The 21,185-nt window shown below is 37.0% G+C and overlaps 1 protein-coding gene across 1 annotated transcript; it reads left to right on the top strand.

The window, feature by feature from the left end:
• The first annotated feature begins 19,545 nt into the window (after nucleotides 1–19,545).
• LOC124003136 (zinc finger protein 135-like) lies at nucleotides 19,546–20,752 on the top strand. The gene is given in 2 exon segments (XM_046311200.1): nucleotides 19,546–20,613; nucleotides 20,616–20,752. Coding segments are annotated over 2 exon segments (1,077 nt in total). The 5' UTR covers nucleotides 19,546–19,673.
• Nucleotides 20,753–21,185: the final 433 nt, after the last annotated feature.

The following is a 21,185-nucleotide window of genomic DNA, read 5'->3' as shown; positions in this document are numbered from 1 at the left end:
GAGTCTTGTCCATCAGTCGCTGTGGATGGAGTGGAGCATTAAATATAGAGTCCTGGACAGAGTCTTGTCCATCAGTCGCTGTGGATGGAGTGGAGCATTAAATATAGAGTCCCTGACAGAGTCTTGTCCATCAGTCGCTGTGGATGGAGTGGAACATTAAATATAGAGTCCTGGACAGAGTCTTGTCCATCAGTCGCTGTGGATGGAGTGGAGCATTAAATATAGAGTCCTGGATAGAGTCTTGTCCATCAGTCGCTGTGGATGGAGTGGAGCATTAAATATAGAGTCCTGGACAGAGTCTTGTCCATCAGTCGCTGTGGATGGAGTGGAGCATTAAATATAGAGTTCTGGACTGAGTCTTGTCCGTCAGTCACTGTGGATGGAGTGGAGCCCGAGACACAGCTCCTTGATATGTTGCCTGATCTCCTCTTCAGCTGTGATATAATAGTTTTATCAGATACATTAAACTAGACTTGGGGTTTCACAGTTTATCTTTTGTCGTAGTGATAAACTTTGCCTTTAGGGTTGGTCGTTGACCAGCTCCATTATTGCAATAGAAATGACAAATTCTCTCTTAACTTGATTAGAATTTCCACGACACTCTGCTCGGGTCATGAAGCTCCAGACGAATAGTTATTTTGCTGATGATGTTGCTTCCAGACGCAGTTTGGAACTCGCTTCACCACTCGGCAGTCCCGTCCTGTGAGCATGTGTGTCCTACCACTTCGTAGCTGAGCCGTTGTTGCTCCTAGACTTGTGTGTCCTACCACTTCGTAGCTGAGCCGTTGTTGCTCCTAGACTTGTGTGTCCTACCACTTCGTAGCTGAGCCGTTGTTGCTCCTAGACTTGTGTGTCCTACCACTTTGTAGCTGAGCCGTTGTTGCTCCTAGACTTGTGTGTCCTACCACTTCGTAGCTGAGCCGTTGTTGCTCCTAGACTTGTGTGTCCTACCACTTCGTAGCTGAGCCATTGTTGCTCCTAGACTTGTGTGTCCTACCACTTCGTAGCTGAGCCGTTGTTGCTCCTAGACTTGTGTGTCCTACCACTTCGTAGCTGAGCCGTTGTTGCTCCTAGACTTTTTCCAACTTCACGAGAACAGCACTTTCTGTTGACTGGGGGGGCAACTCTAGCAGGGGAAGAAATTTGACGAACTGACTTGTTGGAAAGGTGAACATCGTATGACGGGTGCCACGTTGAAACTCACTGAGCTCTTCAGTAAAAGGCCATTCTGCCGCTCATGTTTGTCTATGGAGATTGCATGGCTGTGTGCTTGATTTTATACACCTGCCAGCAATGGGTTTGGCTGCAATAGCAAAATACGCTAAATTTGAAGGGGTGTCCACATACTTTTGTATATACAGTTGTAGCCGGAAAATATTGGCACCATTGCACTTTTTTCAAATAATACACCATTTCTTCCAGAAAACTGTTCAATTGAAAACATATTTTAGTGTCCACATAAGTGTGTCTCCGGTTTGTAGTCGAACAAAACCGGAATAATTTATCAAGTGTCGGCTTATTACACAAAGACATCCTAAAATGGCCAAGAAAATATGAGTGGCACCTTCTAGAAGTAGTGAAAAAATAATTAGATTTCAAGCAGGTGATTCTCCTTTACTTTGGAATTGAACTCACCTGTGGTGGAGCTGCAGGTACCTGCAATATAACAATCACTCATTCAACCAGTTTGAATAGAGAAAAGGACTCATTCAACCAGTTTGAATAGAGAAAAGGACTCATTCAACCAGTTTGAATAGAGAAAAATCACTCATTCAACCAGTTTGAATAGAGAAAAGGACTCATTCAACCAGTTTGAATAGAAAAATCACTCATTCAACCAGTTTGAATAGAGAAAAGGACTCATTCAGCCAGTTTGAATAGAGAAAAGGACTCATTCAGCCAGTTTGAATAGAGAAAAGGACTCATTCAGCCAGTTTGAATAGAGAAAAGGACTCATTCAGCCAGTTTGAATAGAGAAAAGGACTCATTCAGCCAGTTTGAATAGAGAAAAGGACTCATTCAACCAGTTTGAATAGAGAAAAATCACTCATTCAACCAGTTTGAATAGAGAAAAGGACTCATTCAACCAGTTTGAATAGAGAAAAGGACTCATTCAACCAGTTTGAATAGAGATAAGGACTCATTCAACTAGTTTGAATAGAGAAAAATCACTCATTCAACCAGTTTGAATAGAGAAAGGACTCATTCAACCAGTTTGAATAGAGAAAAGACTCATTCAGCCAGTTTGAATAGAGAAAAGGACTCATTCAGCCAGTTTGAATAGAGAAAAGGACTCATTCAACCAGTTTGAATAGAGAAAAGGACTCATTCAACCAGTTTAAATAGAGAAAAGGACTCATTCAACCAGTTTGAATAGAGAAAAGGACTCATTCAACCAGTTTGAATAGAGAAAAGGACTCATTCAACCAGTTTAAATAGAGAAAAGGACTCATTCAACCAGTTTGAATAGAGAAAAGGACTCATTCAACCAGTTTAAATAGAGAAAAGGACTCATTCAACCAGTTTGAATAGAGAACAGGACTCATTCAGCCAGTTTGACTAGAGAAAGGGACTCATTCAACCAGTTTGAATAGAGAAAATGACTCATTCAGCCAGTTTGAATAGAGAAAAGGACTCATTCAACCAGTTTGAATAGAGAAAAGGACTCATTCAACCAGTTTGAATAGAGAAAAGGACTCATTCAACCAGTTTGAATAGAGAAAAGGACCCATTCAGCCAGTTTGAATAGAGAAAAGGACTCATTCAACCAGTTTGAATAGAGAAGAGGACTCATTCAACCAGTTTGAATAGAGAAAAGGGAGTTTTTCCTAGCCACCGTGTTTCTACACCTGCATTGCTTGCTGTTTAGGGGTTTTAGGCTGGGTTTCTGTACAGCACTTTGAGATATCAGCTGATGTACTAAGGGCTATATAAATACATTTGATTTGATTTGACTTTGGTGGTCAAGATGTGTTGGTATCTGTACTGATGGCGCAAAAGCCATGACAGGGAGAGATAATGGAGTTGTAACACGTGCAAGAGGTTGCTCCCAACGCCACTTGGGTCCACTGCAGCATCCACCGAGAGGCTCTTGCTGTCAAGGGAATGCCTGACAGCTTGAAAGACGTTTTGGACACTTGCTCGGCAAGGGTTTCGTGGCTTTTGTGGAGCGCTGGGTAACGATGCTTCGAGGGTGACTGATGTTGATGTGTGCAGAGGGTCCCTGGTTCGAGCCCAGGTTGGGGCGAGGAGAGTGACGAACTGAAGTTATACTGTTACACTAGAGCTGGAGGTTGAATGTTTGAAGGTGTACGGGACTATAAAAAGTTTGGGAACCACAGCTGTAGACCATGTTATTATATTGAATAAGCTGTCCTGATAGGGTAATATAGACCATGTTATTATGTTGAATAAGCTGTTCTGATAGGGTAATATAGACCATGTTATTATATTGAATAAGCTGTCCTGATAGGGTAATATAGACCATGTTATTATATTGAATAAGCTGTCCTGATAGGGTAATATAGACCATGTTATTATGTTGAATAAGCTGTCCTGATAGGGTAATATAGGCCATGTTATTATATTGAATAAGCTGTCCTGATAGGGTAATATAGACCATGTTATTATGTTGAATAAGCTGTCCTGATAGGGTAATATAGACCATGTTATTATATTGAATAAGCTGTCCTGATAGGGTAATATAGACCATGTTATTATATTGAATAAGCTGTCCTGATAGGGAATAATATAGACCATGTTATTATGTTGAATAAGCTGTCCTGATAGGGTAATATAGGCCATGTTATTATATTGAATAAGCTGTCCTGATAGGGTAATATAGACCATGTTATTATGTTGAATAAGCTGTCCTGATAGGGTAATATAGGTAATATAGACCATGTTATTATGTTGAATAAGCTGTCCTGATAGGGTAATATAGACCATGTTATTATGTTGAATAAGCTGTCCTGATAGGGTAATATAGACCATGTTATTATGTTGAATAAGCTGTCCTGATAGGGTAATATAATATTATGTTGACCATGTTATTATGTTGAATAAGCTGTCCTGATAGGGTAATATAGACCATATAGAATAACCATGTTATTATGTTGAATAAGCTGTCCTGATAGGGTAATATAGACCATGTTATTATGTTGAATAAGCTGTCCTGATAGGGTAATATAGACCATGTTATTATGTTGAATAAGCTGTCCTGATAGGGTAATATAGACCATGTTATTATGTTGAATAAGCTGTCCTGATAGGGTAATATAGACCATGTTATTATGTTGAATAAGCTGTCCTGATAGGGTAATATAGACCATGTTATTATGTTGAATAAGCTGTCCTGATAGGGTAATATAGACCATGTTATTATGTTGAATAAGCTGTCCTGATAGGGTAATATAGACCATGTTATTATGTTGAATAAGCTGTCCTGATAGGGTAATATAGACCATGTTATTATGTTGAATAAGCTGTCCTGATAGGGTAATATAGACCATGTTATTATGTTGAATAAGCTGTCCTGATAGGGTAATATAGACCATGTTATTATGTTGAATAAGCTGTCCTGATAGGGTAATATAGACCATGTTATTATGTTGAATAAGCTGTCCTGATAGGGTAATATAGACCATGTTATTATGTTGAATAAGCTGTCCTGATAGGGTAATATAGACCATGTTATTATGTTGAATAAGCTGTCCTGATAGGGTAATATAGACCATGTTATTATGTTGAATAAGCTGTCCTGATAGGGTAATATAGACCATGTTATTATGTTGAATAAGCTGTCCTGATAGGGTAATATAGACCATGTTATTATGTTGAATAAGCTGTCCTGATAGGGTAATATAGACCATGTTATTATGTTGAATAAGCTGTCCTGATAGGGTAATATAGACCATGTTATTATGTTGAATAAGCTGTCCTGATAGGGTAATATAGACCATGTTATTATGTTGAATAAGCTGTCCTGATAGGGTAATATAGACCATGTTATTATGTTGAATAAGCTGTCCTGATAGGGTAATATAGACCATGTTATTATGTTGAATAAGCTGTCCTGATAGGGTAATATAGACCATGTTATTATGTTGAATAAGCTGTCCTGATAGGGTAATATAGACCATGTTATTATGTTGAATAAGCTGTCCTGATAGGGTAATATAGACCATGTTATTATGTTGAATAAGCTGTCCTGATAGGGTAATATAGACCATGTTATTATGTTGAATAAGCTGTCCTGATAGGGTAATATAGACCATGTTATTATGTTGAATAAGCTGTCCTGATAGGGTAATATAGACCATGTTATTATGTTGAATAAGCTGTCCTGATAGGGTAATATAGACCATGTTATTATGTTGAATAAGCTGTCCTGATAGGGTAATATAGACCATGTTATTATGTTGAATAAGCTGTCCTGATAGGGTAATATAGACCATGTTATTATGTTGAATAAGCTGTCCTGATAGGGTAATATAGACCATGTTATTATATTGAATAAGCTGTCCTGATAGGGTAATATAGACCATGTTATTATATTGAATAAGCTGTCCTGATAGGGTCATATAGACCATGTTATCATGTTGAATAAGCTGTCCTGATAGGGTAATATAGACCATGTTATTCTGTTGAATAAAGCCTAGCCAATGGCTGACTTCGCTAGCTAGATTTATCTCCCCAGTGACCACCAAAGAAAATCCTGATTGAATATTTTTTCTCTTCAGTGTTAACGCTTTCCTTTTTAACAAAAAACTGAAGAATCAGAACATCATTGAAAAGAATAATATAATAATAATTTTTAATTGTATTTTATAAATCCGTAGCCTTTCTTTGAAAGCGGGAAAGGCCCTCGTTGTTCGCCACTGTGTTTCAGTTAGCAATCATTTGTAAAGCGGCTCTATTTGCTTCTTTTTTTCACAATTCTGAACGTCTAAATAATTAATGTTGTTCTGAAATATGAACACAGAAACACTGAACATTTTGGACTCTTTATTATGGCGGCGATTTGACAAAATTACAATCATGGTCCTGAATTGGACTCACATTTTTCTGGTCTTGACTCTGTCTCGCCCCCCCCCCCCCCCCCCCCCCCCCCTCCCAGTCTTGGTCTTGAGTCGGTCTCGAAATCAACACTGATTAGTCTTTTAATGACAGATAGTACAAAAAATATCCATATTTATGCACATTTCCCATAATTTTCGCCATAATTATTCCTTTTCAAAGTAAACAGGATGGGACTCTTATCCTAAAGGATTCCAAAAACCTTTGACCCGGACGCACTTAGGTCTTCTTGCCTGTTTCGCAGCGGTCAACAAAGCTATTCTTTCAACCACCTCAGTAGCTTGATAGCCAACAATAAACCGAAACATTGACGGTCATAGGCCATTTTTGTGAACATTAACTAATCTTACTGTTTTAAACACGCGTCTGTTTACGTATCTACTGGTTAAGTTTGACCTAATTTGCTCAATACATTTGCAAACCTGTTAAGATTGATACTGAGCCTAGCACTAGGATAGTCGCTAATGCTAACTAGCTAACTGATATCTCCGACCATGAGCTCATTAAATTATTCCCCATCTGCTAAAGAAGAGGAGGTCTGTTGCACGGAGACCGAAGTTCTGGGGCTGAACATTGTCGTGAAAGAAGAAGATGAGGGTGTTACAGTGAAAGGAGATGAAGACGTTTTCAGAATTAAAAAGGAGGAAGAGGAGGATGTTGCAGTGAAAGAAGAGAAAGAACATTTTGGGTCAGAAGAGGGGATAGAGGCTGTCATAGTGGAAGAAGAGGAGGTAGAAGCTTTCAGAATGAAAAAGGAGGAAGAGGAAGATATCACATTGAAAAAAGAGGAGGAGGATGTTACAGTGAAAGAAGAGAAAGAACAATTTGGAGTGAAAGAGGAAGAGGAAGAGGAGGAGGTAGAAGCTTTCAGAATTAAAAAGGAGGAAGAGGAGGCTGTCACAGTGGAAGAGGAGGAGGTAGAAGCTTTCAGAATTAAAAAGGAGGAAGATGAGGCTGTCACAGTGGAAGAAGAGGAGGTAGAAGCTTCGATAATGAAAAGGGAGGAAGAGGAAGATATCACATTGAAAAAAGAGGAGGAGGATGTTATACTGAAAGAAGAGAGAGAACATTTTGGAGTGAAAGAGGAAGAGGATGCTATCTCAATAAAAGAGGAGAAGGAAGACGTTTTGGGAGCGAAAGAGGATGATGATGAGGAGGAAGAAGAAGAAGGAGGAGGAGGGGAGGAGGAGGAGGAGACAGAAGATCTGATTAACACCAGTGAGTATTGTCTTAAAAACAGGGGGCAGGAACTCTGCAGTTGGTGAACTGTGTTGTTTTTAAGGGGGATGCTATTGATGTTCTACACATGAATGTTGTTCTTTACTGAACGATTCTGCGATTGGTCCTTGCGGTTTTTAAAACGGTGAAACTAGTGATATATCGGCCTCTAGCCATTCTTTATTGGAGATTATAAACTGGGAGGTTGGAGCCTTGAATGCTGATTGGCTGAAAGCCGTGGTATACCATGGGTATGACAAAACATACATTTTACTGCTCTAATTAAGTTGGTAACCAGTTTGTAATAACAATAAGGCACCTCGGCTGTTTGTGGTATATGGCCAATATTCCACGGCTAAGGGCTGTATCCAGGCACTCTGCGTTGCGTCGTGCTTAAGAACAGCCCACAGCCGTGGAATATTGCCCCCCCCAGGGCCTTATTGTTTAAATATAGCCTCATTTATAAATGCCCCACGAGCTTTAGTTCAACTGTCACAGTTCCCATCAGAACCAATAATATAGGTTAAGTTGTACATTAAGCAAAACACAAATCTAAACGTAGACATTTCTAACATATACAGTCCTAATGTTCCTGAAAGAAAGTGGAGCTAAAATTAAAGAGGAATCGTTCACGTTTAGTTTTATAAATAAAATATGTGAAATGTCCAGACTGGGTTTAATAGCCATACCCATTAAATAATACATTTTTAAATATAATCAATTAAAAAATGTTAAAATCCAACTGTTAAAAACATTACCCATTAAATAATACATTTTTAAATATAATCAATAAAAAAATCCAACTGTTAAGAACAGACATTTTTGTTATGTGATCTTGAATGATAATCACCGTCCCCTGAAGTTACTGAAATCATTTATTACTATTAGTCATGGAAGTAGCACTCATCACAAGTCCAATCACATCCGCAGAGATCAACCAGTACACACCCGATTCAACTTATAAACCAATCATAGACTTCAATCAAGACTTGATTAGTTCTTACTGATTGGTTAGAACAAAAATCTACGACTGCACTGGCCCTCTGTGGATAAGAACCACCACACAGGCCCTCTGTGGATAAGAACCACCACACCTCCCCTCTGTGGATAAGAACCACCACACCGGCCCTCTGTGGATAAGAACCACCACACTGGCCCTCTGTGGATAAGAACCACCACACCTCCCCTCTGTGGATAAGAACCACCACACCGGCCCTCTGTGGATAAGAACCACCACACAGGCCCTCTGTGGATAAGAACCACCACACCTCCCCTCTGTGGATAAGAACCACCACACCGGCCCTCTGTGGATAAGAACCACCACACTGGCCCTCTGTGGATAAGAACCACCACACTGGCCCTCTGTGGATAAGAACCACCACACTGGCCCTCTGTGGATAAGAACCACCACACCGGCCCTCTGTGGATAAGAACCACCACACTGGCCCTCTGTGGATAAGAACCACCACACTGGCCCTCTGTGGATAAGAACCACCACACCGGCCCTCTGTGGATAAGAACCACCACACTGGCCCTCTGTGGATAAGAACCACCACACTGGCCCTCTGTGGAACAGAACATCTCATATCAGAGAGCTCTGGGAAGTTGTTCCATATGAAGGGTGCAAAAAACCTAAAATCAGCTTTTTACCCAACTCTGTTGAGACCGAAGGAGCCCCAGGGTTATCCAAGCCTGAGACCAGGTTCGGTCATTCTGTTGGTCTAAATGTAATTCATGATTATAGATACATAGGAAGTTTCTACATGAGTGCTTTGTAGATAAACACAAGAAAATGCTCTCTTTGCATACAAAGAGGCCCAACCCACTTTTTGATACGAAACACAATGGTGAGTTCTAGAACCATCAGCAGTAATAAACCTAAGTGCCCAATGGTGAGTTCTAGAACCATCAGCAGTAATAAACCTAAGGGCCCAATGGTGAGTTCTAGAACCATCAGCAGTAATAAACCTAAGGGCCCAATGGTGAGTTCTAGAACCATCAGCAGTAATAAACCTAAGGGCCCAATGGTGAGTTCTAGAACCCTCAGCAGTAATAAACGCAGTAATAAACTTAAGGGCCTGTAGTGCCAAATAATGTCCCCCGGCCAAATAGTGTCCCCCTCTACGTCACAATGGGATTCGATAAACTATTAGCGTCCGTTGCTATATCAACGGTGTGATGACCTAATGATTAGAATTTTGCAGCCTAATTTACATTCTTTTCATCATTGCTATGCAAACAAGGCTGATTTCCGCTGCCATTTTGCTGTTTATTAAACAAGTTTAGTTTACATAATAAAATGAAAACATTAATTCAAACTATTTTTTGGTATGTTGTTAACATTTTAACATGTCTTAAACGTTGCTACGTTTCGTAAATGGCTAAGAGAACGAGTCATCTGCTTGACACATTAAAGTCACTTACCTTACAGACCAGGAAGTTCCACTCCATTTCATATGCAAATCCATTTAATTCACACACTGGCTTGTCTGGCTGTGATGTTTCTAATTTAACCTTTAACCTGCCCTTCCCTCATCTACACTGAAATAATATCATTTCAACAGTCTATTATGATCTGGCATAGCTCAGATACGTCTCTGTTGTAGGTCCCTGGACTAGTCAGGACACCTTAGAGCAGTAATGAACACCTAGTCAGGACACCTTAGAGCAGTAATGATATGTCTCTGTTGTAGGTCCCTGGACTAGTCAGGACACCTTAGAGCAGTAATGAACACCTAGTCAGGACACCTTAGAGCAGTAATGAACACCTAGTCAGGACACCTTAGAGCAGTAATGGACACCTAGTCAGGACACCTTAGAGCAGTAATGAACACCTAGTCAGGACACCTTAGAGCAGTAATGGACACCTAGTCAGGACACCTTAGAGCAGTAATGAACACCTAGTCAGGACACCTTAGAGCAGTAATGAACACCTAGTCAGGACACCTTAGAGCAGTAATGGACACCTAGTCAGGACACCTTAGAGCAGTAATGAACACCTAGTCAGGACACCTTAGAGCAGTAATGAACACCTAGTCAGGACACCTTAGAGCAGTAATGGACACCTAGTCAGGACACCTTAGAGCAGTAATGAACACCTAGTCAGGACACCTTAGAGCAGTAATGAACACCTAGTCAGGACACCTTAGAGCAGTAATGAACACCTTGTGGAACAGCTGCGAAAACCAACCTGACATTATTTAAGATTTCAATACATAAACTTTGGTAGTTTTTGGTCATTAATTTATTTTCACAGATTCGTTTTTGTTGTTGTTGTGCTCACATGACACTCATAGACTAAAATACTGATTTATGGAGTGTGGAATTCTGCCTGTCACTTGTTCTCAGAAAAGGGGGACTTGAAGAGGGAGACAGAAAAGTCCAGACATTGCTGCTCTCTCTTTTGTTCTGAGTGTTTGCGGTGCTAGTAGTTTTTAGTTCATCTGTGTATCTCTTGTAGTATGTGGCCAGTATGATACAGCAAGAAAACTTTCTCGGCAGATAATGACATCAACAGTAGCTGTGTATAACAATGCAAGGCTTATTTAACAGTAAAATAAGCCAACCATTTAAGCTGAGATCTATTATCTTGTTGAGGTTCACCAAGTTATGTTGCTACTGTATACAGTGGGGCTAATAAAAAAGTATTTAGTCAGCCACCAATTGTGCAAGTTCTCCCACTTAAAAAGATGAGAGAGGCCTGTAATTTTCATTATAGGTACACTTCAACTATGACAGACAAAATGAGGAAAAAAAATTCCAGAAAATCACATTGTAGGATTTTTTATGAATTTATTTGCAAATTATGGTGGAAAATAAGTATTTTGACAAACTGACATGCATGGGTCTAAACTATGTAGCAGGGAATTGTTTTAGGTCTTATATGACCAACAGAACACAAGTATGTAATATTGGTGATGTCAGAGGCCAAATAAATATTTTATGGAATACCGCAGGGATCCATTTTAGGGCCTCTTTTATTTCTTATATACGTTAATGATATGCCAGATACAGTAATGAGTACATGTATTTCAGTTTCATCAGGAGAATGTCATTGGTCCACAGTGTCAAAAGCTTTCTGCAAGTCTAACATGACCATACCTGTATAGTTCCCCTTCTCACTTTCCTGCTTAATGTGAAAGGTGAATAAGGCAAGTAATCCGTGGAATGAAGCCAGACTGGAGTTCATAAAGAAGTTTTATCCCTCAAGTTGATTAATGAAACAAATCTCTCAACAACTTTGGATGAGGTGCTGAGGATTGACACAGGCCTGTAGTTTCCTACATGCTCTTCTTGTGGAGTGGAACCACCCCGGGGCTGTTTTGAGATCCTTGGGAAATGACTAGTCTATTTATCTATTAGGTCTAATACATGTATCCTATACTGACTAGTCTATTACATGTATCCTATACTGACTAGTCTATTACATGTATCCTATACTGACTAGTCTATTTATCTATTAGGTCTATACATGTATCCTATACTGACTAGTCTATTTATCTATAGGTCTAATACATGTATCCTATACTGACTAGTCTAGTCTTACATGTATCCTATACTGACTAGTCTATTTATCCATTAGGTCTAATACATGTATCCTATACTGACTAGTCTATTTATCCATTAGTCTAATACATGTATCCTATACTGACTAGTCTATTACATGTATCCTATACTGACTAGTCTATTTATCCATTAGGTCTAATACATGTATCCTATACTGAGTCTAGTCTATTTATCCATTAGGTCTAATACATGTATCCTATACTGACTAGTCTAATACATGTATCCTATACTGACTAGTCTAATACATGTATCCTATACTGACTAGTCTATTTATCCATTAGGTCTAATACATGTATCCTATACTGACTAGTCTATTTATCCATTACTAGTCTAATACATGTATCCTATACTGACTAGATTAGTCTAATACATGTATCCTATACTGACTAGTCTAATACATGTATCCTATACTGACTAGTCTAATACATGTATCCTATACTGACTAGTCTATTTATTCTATTAGGTCTAATACATGTATCCTATACTGACTAGTCTAATACATGTATCCTATACTGACTAGTCTATTACATGTATCCTATACTGACTAGTCTATTACATGTAGTCCTATACTATACTGACTAGTCTATACATGTACTAGTCTATTACATGTATCCTATACTGACTAGTCTAATACATGTATCCTATACTGACTAGTCTAATACATGTATCCTATACTGACTAGTCTAATACATGTATCCTATACTGACTAGTCTATTTATCCATTAGGTCTAATACATGTATCCTATACTGACTAGTCTAATACATGTGACTAATACATGTATCCTATACTGACTAGTCTATTTATCTATTAGGTCTAATACATGTATCCTATACTGACTAGTCTAATACATGTATCCTATACTGACTAGTCTATTTATCCATTAGGTCTAATACATGTATCCTATACTGACTAGTCTATTTATCCATTAGGTCTATTACATGTATCCTATACTGACTAGTCTATTACATGTATCCTATACTGACTAGTCTATACATTATCCTATACTACTAGTCTAATACATGTATCCTACTGACTGACTAGTCTAATACATGTATCCTATACTGACTAGTCTATTACATGTATCCTATACTGACTAGTCTAATACATGTATCCTATCCTATCTAATACTGACTAGTCTAATACATGTATCCTATACTGACTAGTCTAATACATGTATCCTATACTGACTAGTCTAATACATGTATCCTATACTGACTAGTCTAATACATGTATCCTATACTGACTAGTCTAATACATGTATCCTATACTGACTAGTCTAATACATGTATCCTATACTGACTAGTCTATACATGTATCCTATACTACTAGTCTAATACATGTATCCTATACTGACTAGTCTATACATGTATCCTATACTGACTAGTCTAATACATGTATCCTATACTGACTAGTCTAATACATGTATCCTATACTGACTAGTCTAATACATGTATCCTATACTGACTAGTCTATACATGTATCCTATACTGACTAGTCTAATACATGTATCCTATACTGACTAGTCTAATACATGTATCCTATACTGACTAGTCTAATACATGTATCCTATACTGACTAGTCTAATACATGTATCCTATACTGACTAGTCTAATACATGTATCCTATACTGACTAGTCTAATACATGTATCCTATACTGACTAGTCTATTTATTCATTAGGTCTAATACATGTATCCTATACTGACTAGTCTAATACATGTATCCTATACTGACTAGTCTAATACATGTATCCTATACTGACTATCCTATACTGACTAGTCTATTACATGTATCCTATACTGACTAGTCTAATACATGTATCCTATACTGACTAGTCTATTTATTCATTAGGTCTAATACATGTATCCTATACTGACTAGTCTAATACATGTATCCTATACTGACTAGTCTAATACATGTATCCTATACTGACTAGTCTAATACATGTATCCTATACTGACTAGTCTACTAGTCTATTACATGTATCCTATACTGACTAGTCTAATACATGTATCCTATACTGACTAGTCTATTACATGTATCCTATACTGACTAGTCTAATATATGTATCCTATACTGACTAGTCTATTACATGTATCCTATACTGACTAGTCTAATACATGTATCCTATACTGACTAGTCTAATACATGTATCCTATACTGACTAGTCTATTTATCTATTAGGTCTAATACATGTATCCTATACTGACTAGTCTAATACATGTATCCTATACTGACTAGTCTATTTATCTATTAGGTCTATTACATGTATCCTATACTGACTAGTCTATTTATCTATTAGGTCTAATACATGTATCCTATACTGACTAGTCTATTTATCTATTAGGTCTAATACATGTATCCTATACTGACTAGTCTAATACATGTATCCTATACTGACTAGTCTAATACATGTATCCTACTACTGTATCCTATACTTAGTCTAGGTCTAATACATGTATCCTATACTGACTAGTCTATTTATCTATTAGGTCTAATACATGTATCCTATACTGACTAGTCTATTTATCTATTAGGTCTAATACATGTATCCTATACTGACTAGTCTAATACATGTATCCTATACTGACTAGTCTATTTATCTATTAGGTCTAATACATGTATCCTATACTGACTAGTCTAATACATGTATCCTATACTGACTAGTCTATTTATCTATTAGGTCTAATACATGTATCCTATACTGACTAGTCTAATACATGTATCCTATACTGACTAGTCTATTACATGTATCCTATACTGACTAGTCTAATACATGTATCCTATACTGACTAGTCTAATACATGTATCCTATACTGACTAGTCTATTTATCTATTAGGTCTAATACATGTATCCTATACTGACTAGTCTAATACATGTATTCTATACTGACTAGTCTATTACATGTATCCTATACTGACTAGTCTAATACATGTATCCTATACTGACTAGTCTAATATGTATCCTATACTGACTAGTCTAATACATGTATCCTATACTGACTAGTCTATTTATCCATTAGGTCTATTATATGTATCCTATATGTATCCTATCCATTAGGTCTACATGTATCCTATACTTACTAGTCTAATACATGTATCCTATACTGACTAGTCTAATACATGTATCCTATACTGACTAGTCTAATACATGTATCCTATACTGACTAGTCTAATACATGTATCCTATACTACTAGTCTAATACATGTATCCTATACTGACTAGTCTATTTATCTATTAGGTCTAATACATGTATCTATACTGACTAGTCTAATACATGTATCCTATACTGACTAGTCTATTACATGTATCCTATACTGACTAGTCTATTACATGTATCCTATACTGACTAGTCTATTACATGTATCCTATACTGACTAGTCTAATACATGTATCCTATACTGACTAGTCTAATACATGTATCCTATACTGACTAGTCTAATACATGTATCCTATACTGACTAGTCTATTTATCTATTAGGTCTAATACATGTATCCTATACTGACTAGTCTATTTATCTATTAGGTCTAATACATGTATCCTATACTGACTAGTCTATTTATCTATTACTAGTCTAATACATGTATCCTATACTGACTAGTCTAATACATGTATCCTATACTGACTAGTCTATTTATCCATTAGTCTAATACATGTATCCTATACTGACTAGTCAAATTTATCCATTAGGTCTAATACATGTATCCTATACTGACTAGTCTAGTCTACTTAACATGTATCTATACTGACTAGTCTAATACATTTATCCTATACTACTAGTCTAATACATGTATCCTATACTGACTAGTCTAATACATGTATCCTATACTGACTAGTCTATACATGTATCCTATACTGACTAGTCTAATACATGTAGTACTGACTAGTCTATACATGTATCCTATACTGACTAGTCTAATACATGTATCCTATACTGACTAGTCTAATACATGTATCCTATACTAGTCTAATACATGTATCCTATACTGACTAGTCTAATACATGTATCCTATACTGACTAGTCTATTAGGTCTAATACATGTATCCTATACTGACTAGTCTAATACATGTATCCTATACTGACTAGTCTATTACATGTATCCTATATCCTATACTGACTAGTCTATTTACATGTATCCTATACTGACTAGTCTAATACATGTATCCTATACTGACTAGTCTAATACATGTATCCTATACTGACTAGTCTAATACATGTATCCTATACTGACTAGTCTAATACATGTATCCTACTACTAGTCTATTTACATTAGTCTAATACATGTATCCTATACTGACTAGTCTAATACATGTATCCTATACTGACTAGTCTATTAGGTCATACATGTATCCTATACTGACTAGTCTATACATGTATCCTACTAGTCTACATGTATCCTATACTGACTAGTCTAATACATGTATCTATACATGTATCCTATACATGTACTATACTGACTAGTCTAATACATGTATCCTATACTGACTAGTCTAATACATGTATCCTATACTGACTAGTCTAATACATGTATCCTATACTGACTAGTCTATTTATCCATTAGGTCTAATACATGTATCCTATGACTGACTAGTCTAATACATGTATCCTATACTGACTAGTCTAATACATGTATCCTATACTGACTAGTCTATTACATGTATCCTACTGACTGACTAGTCTAATACATGTATCCTATACTGACTAGTCTATTTATTCATTAGGTCTAATACATGTATCCTATACTGACTAGTCTAATACATGTATCCTATACTGACTAGTCTAATACATGTATCCTATACTGACTAGTCTAATACATGTATCCTATACTGACTAGTCTAATTACATGTATCCTATACTGACTAGTCTATTACATGTATCCTATACTGACTAGTCTAATACATGTATCCTATACTGACTAGTCTATTACATGTATCCTATACTGACTAGTCTAATACATGTATCCCTATAGTCTGACTAGTCTAATACATGTATCCTATACTGACTAGTCTAATACATGTATCCTATACTGACTAGTCTAATACATGTATCCTATACTGACTAGTCTATTTATCTATTAGGTCTAATATCCTATACTGACTAGTCTAATACATGTATCCTATACTGACTAGTCTACATGTATCCTATACTGACTAGTCTATTTATTAGGTCTAATACATGTATCCTATACTGACTAGTCTATTTATCTATTGACTAGTCTAATACATGTATCCTATACTGACTAGTCTATTTATCTATTAGGTCTAATACATGTATCCTATACTGACTAGTCTAATACATGTATCCTATACTGACTAGTCTAATACATGTATCCTATACTGACTAGTCTATTACATGTATCCTATACTGACTAGTCTATTTATCTATTAACTAATCATGTATCCTATACTGACTAGTCTATTTATCTATTAGGTCTAATACATGTATCCTATACTGACTAGTCTAATACAGTCTATCCTATACTGACTAGTCTAGTTATCCTATTAGGTCTAATACATGTATCCTATACTGACTAGTCTAATACATGTATCCTATACTGACTATGTCTAGTCTATTTATTAGGTCTATCTATTAGGTCTAATACATGTATCCTATACTGACTAGTCTAATACATGTATTCTATACTGACTAGTCTATTACATGTATCCTATACTGACTAGTCTAATACATGTATCCTATACTGACTAGTCTAATACATGTATCCTATACTGACTAGTCTATTTATCTATTAGGTCTAATACATGTATCCTATACTGACTAGTCTAATACATGTATTCTATACTGACTAGTCTAATACATGTATCCTATACTGACTAGTCTAATACATGTATCCTATACTGACTAGTCTATACATGTATCCTATACTGACTAGTCTAATACATGTATCCTATACTGACTAGTCTAATACATGTATCCTATACTGACTAGTCTAATACATGTATCCTATACTGACTAGTCTATTTATCTATTAGGTCTGTATGTATCCTATACTGACTAACTTTGGTCTAATATACTGACTAGTCTATGGCATATCCATTATCCCTACTTATTATCCTATTCTAATACATGTATCCTATAGGATAAAGTAATCCTTCTCACTCACCCCCCTTAAAATATTTAGATGCACTATTGTAAAGTGGCTGTTCCACTGTTCCACCAATTTGGATGTCTGGATAAAGCGTCTGCTAAATGACTTAATACATGTATCCTATACTGTCTAATACATGTATCCTATACTGATAGTCTAATACATGTATCCTAGTCTAATACATGTATCCTATACTGACTACTATTACATGTGACTAGTCTAATACATGTATCCTATACTGACTAGTCTAATACATGTATCCTATACTGACTAGTCTAATACATTATCCTATACTGACTAGTCTAATACATGTATCCTATACTGACTAGTCTAATACATGTATCCTATACTGACTAGTCTATTTATCATGTATCCTATACTGACTAGTCTAATACATGTATCCTATGACTAGTCTATACATGTATCCTATACTGACTAGTCTATTACATTAGTCTAATACATGTATCCTACTAGTCTATTTATCTATTAGGTCTAATACATGTATCCTATACTGACTAGTCTAATACATGTATCCTATACTGACTAGTCTAATACATGTATCCTATACTGACTAGTCTATTTATCTATTAGGTCTAATACATGTATCCTATACTGACTAGTCTAATACATGTATCCTATACTGACTAGTCTAATACATGTATCCTATACTGACTAGTCTATTTATCTATTAGGTCTAATACATGTATCCTATACTGACTAGTCTAATACATGTATCCTATACTGACTAGTCTAATACATGTATCCTATACTGACTAGTCTAATACATGTATCCTATACATGTATCCTATACTAGTCTATTTATCTATTAGTCTAATACATGTATCCTACTGACTGTCTATTACATGTACTAGTCTATTACATGTATCCTATACTGACTAGTCTATTACATGTATCCTATACTGACTAGTCTAATACATGTATCCTATACTGACTAGTCTAATACATGTATCCTATACTGACTAGTCTACATGTACTGACTAGACTAGTCTAATACATGTATCCTATACTGACTAGTCTATTTATCTATACTGACTAGTCTAATACATGTATCCTATACTGACTAGTCTATTTATCTATTAGGTCTAATACATGTATCCTATACTGACTAGTCTATTACATGTATCCTATACTGACTAGTCTATTTATCCTATACTGACTAGTCTAATACATGTATCCTATACTGACTAGTCTATTACATGTATCTAGTCTATACATGTATCCTATAGACTATTTATCTATTAGGTCTAATACATGTATCCTATACTGACTAGTCTAATACATGTATCCTATACTGACTAGTCTAATACATGTATCCTATACTGACTAGTCTAATACATGTAAAACAACAATATGTTTAATAGTGTTTATATATTATTATATATTATTATATTTAGATTTATTGGCCTCAAAGCGCTGTGATGACAAGCTCTGCTCTTTTATTGAGGGATCTAGTCTAGATTAAACCTCAGAGGTAGACAGTTTTACCACGTGGAGGTTTCATTCAGGTCTCTCTGTTTAACCAAATACTCTGTCTTTGACAGGAGAGAGAGCAGACTCTCATTCTGAAAGCGGGACGAGTCCTTCAGGAGAACCTGACCCAGAGACGTCCAAACCAGCGAGAGCACACCACTGCTCCCAGTGTGGAAAGAGATTTATCCGGTTAGGGCACCTGAAAGAACACATGAAAACACATACAGGGGAGAAGCCTTACCACTGCTCCCAGTGTGGAAAGGGTTTTGGACAGTCAGGGCATCTGAAGGTGCATGAAAGAAGACACACTGGAGAGAAGCCATATCAATGCTCCCAGTGTGAAAAGAAATGTTTCTCACCAGGGGACCTGAAGTCACATGAGAGAACACACACACAGTCTTTAGAGAGGCCTTTTCAATGCGCTCAGTGTGGAAAGAGATTTATCCAGTCATCGCATCTGAAAGAGCATGAAAGAATACACACAGGAGAGAAGCCGTATCAATGCTCTCAGTGTGGAAAGGGTTTTAGATACTCAGGGCATTTAAAAGTGCATGAAAGAACACACACTGGAGAGAAGCCGTATCAATGCTCTCAGTGTCAAAAGGGTTTTTTCTCACCAGGGGACCTGAGAAAACACGAGAGAACACATTTAGTAGAGAGGCCTTTCCAATGCTCTCAATGCGGAAAGAGATTTATGCAGTCATCACATCTGAAAAAACACAAGAGAATACACACAGGCGAACAACCGTTCCAATGCTCTCATTGTGGAAAAAGTTTTACCCGTTTGGGGAACTTGAAAACGCATGAGATGACACACACAGGAGAGAAGCCTTTCCACTGCTCCTTCTGTGGAAAACGTTTTACCCATTTAGGGAACCTGAAAATGCATGAGATGACACACACAGGAAATAAGCCTTATCACTGCTCCCAGTGTGGAAAAGGTTTTGGACACTCAGGGCATCTAAAAGTGCATGAAAGAACACACACTGGAGAGAAGCCGTATCAATGCTCCCAATGTGAAAGTAAATTTTTCTCATCAGGGGACCTGAAATCACACGAGAGAACACACACTGTAGAGAGGCCTTTCCAATGCTCTCAGTGTGGAAAGAGTTTTACCCGGTTAGGGAATCTGAATATGCATTTGAGAACACACACAGGGAGAAGCCATACCACTGTTCAGACTGTGGAAAGAGATTTATCCAGCTAGGGGACCTGAAATCACATGAGCGGACACACACAGGAGATAAGCCTTTCCAATGCCTCAGTGTGGAAAAAGTTTTGCCTGGTTAGGGAACTTGAAAATGCACGAGAGAATACACACAGGAGAGAAGCCTTTCCACTGCTCCTTGTGCGGAAAGAGTTTTACCTTTTTAGGGACACTGAAAAAGCATGAGATGACACACACAGGAGAGAAGCCTTTCCAATGCTCCCAATGTGGAAAGAGTTTTACCCAGTTAGTGAACCTGAAAAGGCATGAAGGAACACACACAGGATAGAATCCGTTCTCAGTGTGGAAAGATATTTTCCCAGTCAGAGGACATGAAATCACATGAGAGAATAGAGGCTGTGTTCTGACTTATAGTTTTGACAAACTTTTTTGTGCTTTGGTTTATGCCACATTAAATAAAATTGTAATGTAAGAAAAATAATAATAATTTGTTCTTAGTTCATTTTTTCTCTCAAAACATGTTCACATCTAAAATTAGAATAGATTTTGCATGTA

The sequence above is a fragment of the Oncorhynchus gorbuscha genome, linkage group LG18, assembly GCF_021184085.1.
Source record: "Oncorhynchus gorbuscha isolate QuinsamMale2020 ecotype Even-year linkage group LG18, OgorEven_v1.0, whole genome shotgun sequence".
In the NCBI taxonomy this organism is placed as follows: domain Eukaryota; kingdom Metazoa; phylum Chordata; class Actinopteri; order Salmoniformes; family Salmonidae; genus Oncorhynchus; species Oncorhynchus gorbuscha.
Note: the sequence above shows the minus strand (reverse complement) of the source record. Positions and strands in the feature narration are given on the sequence as shown.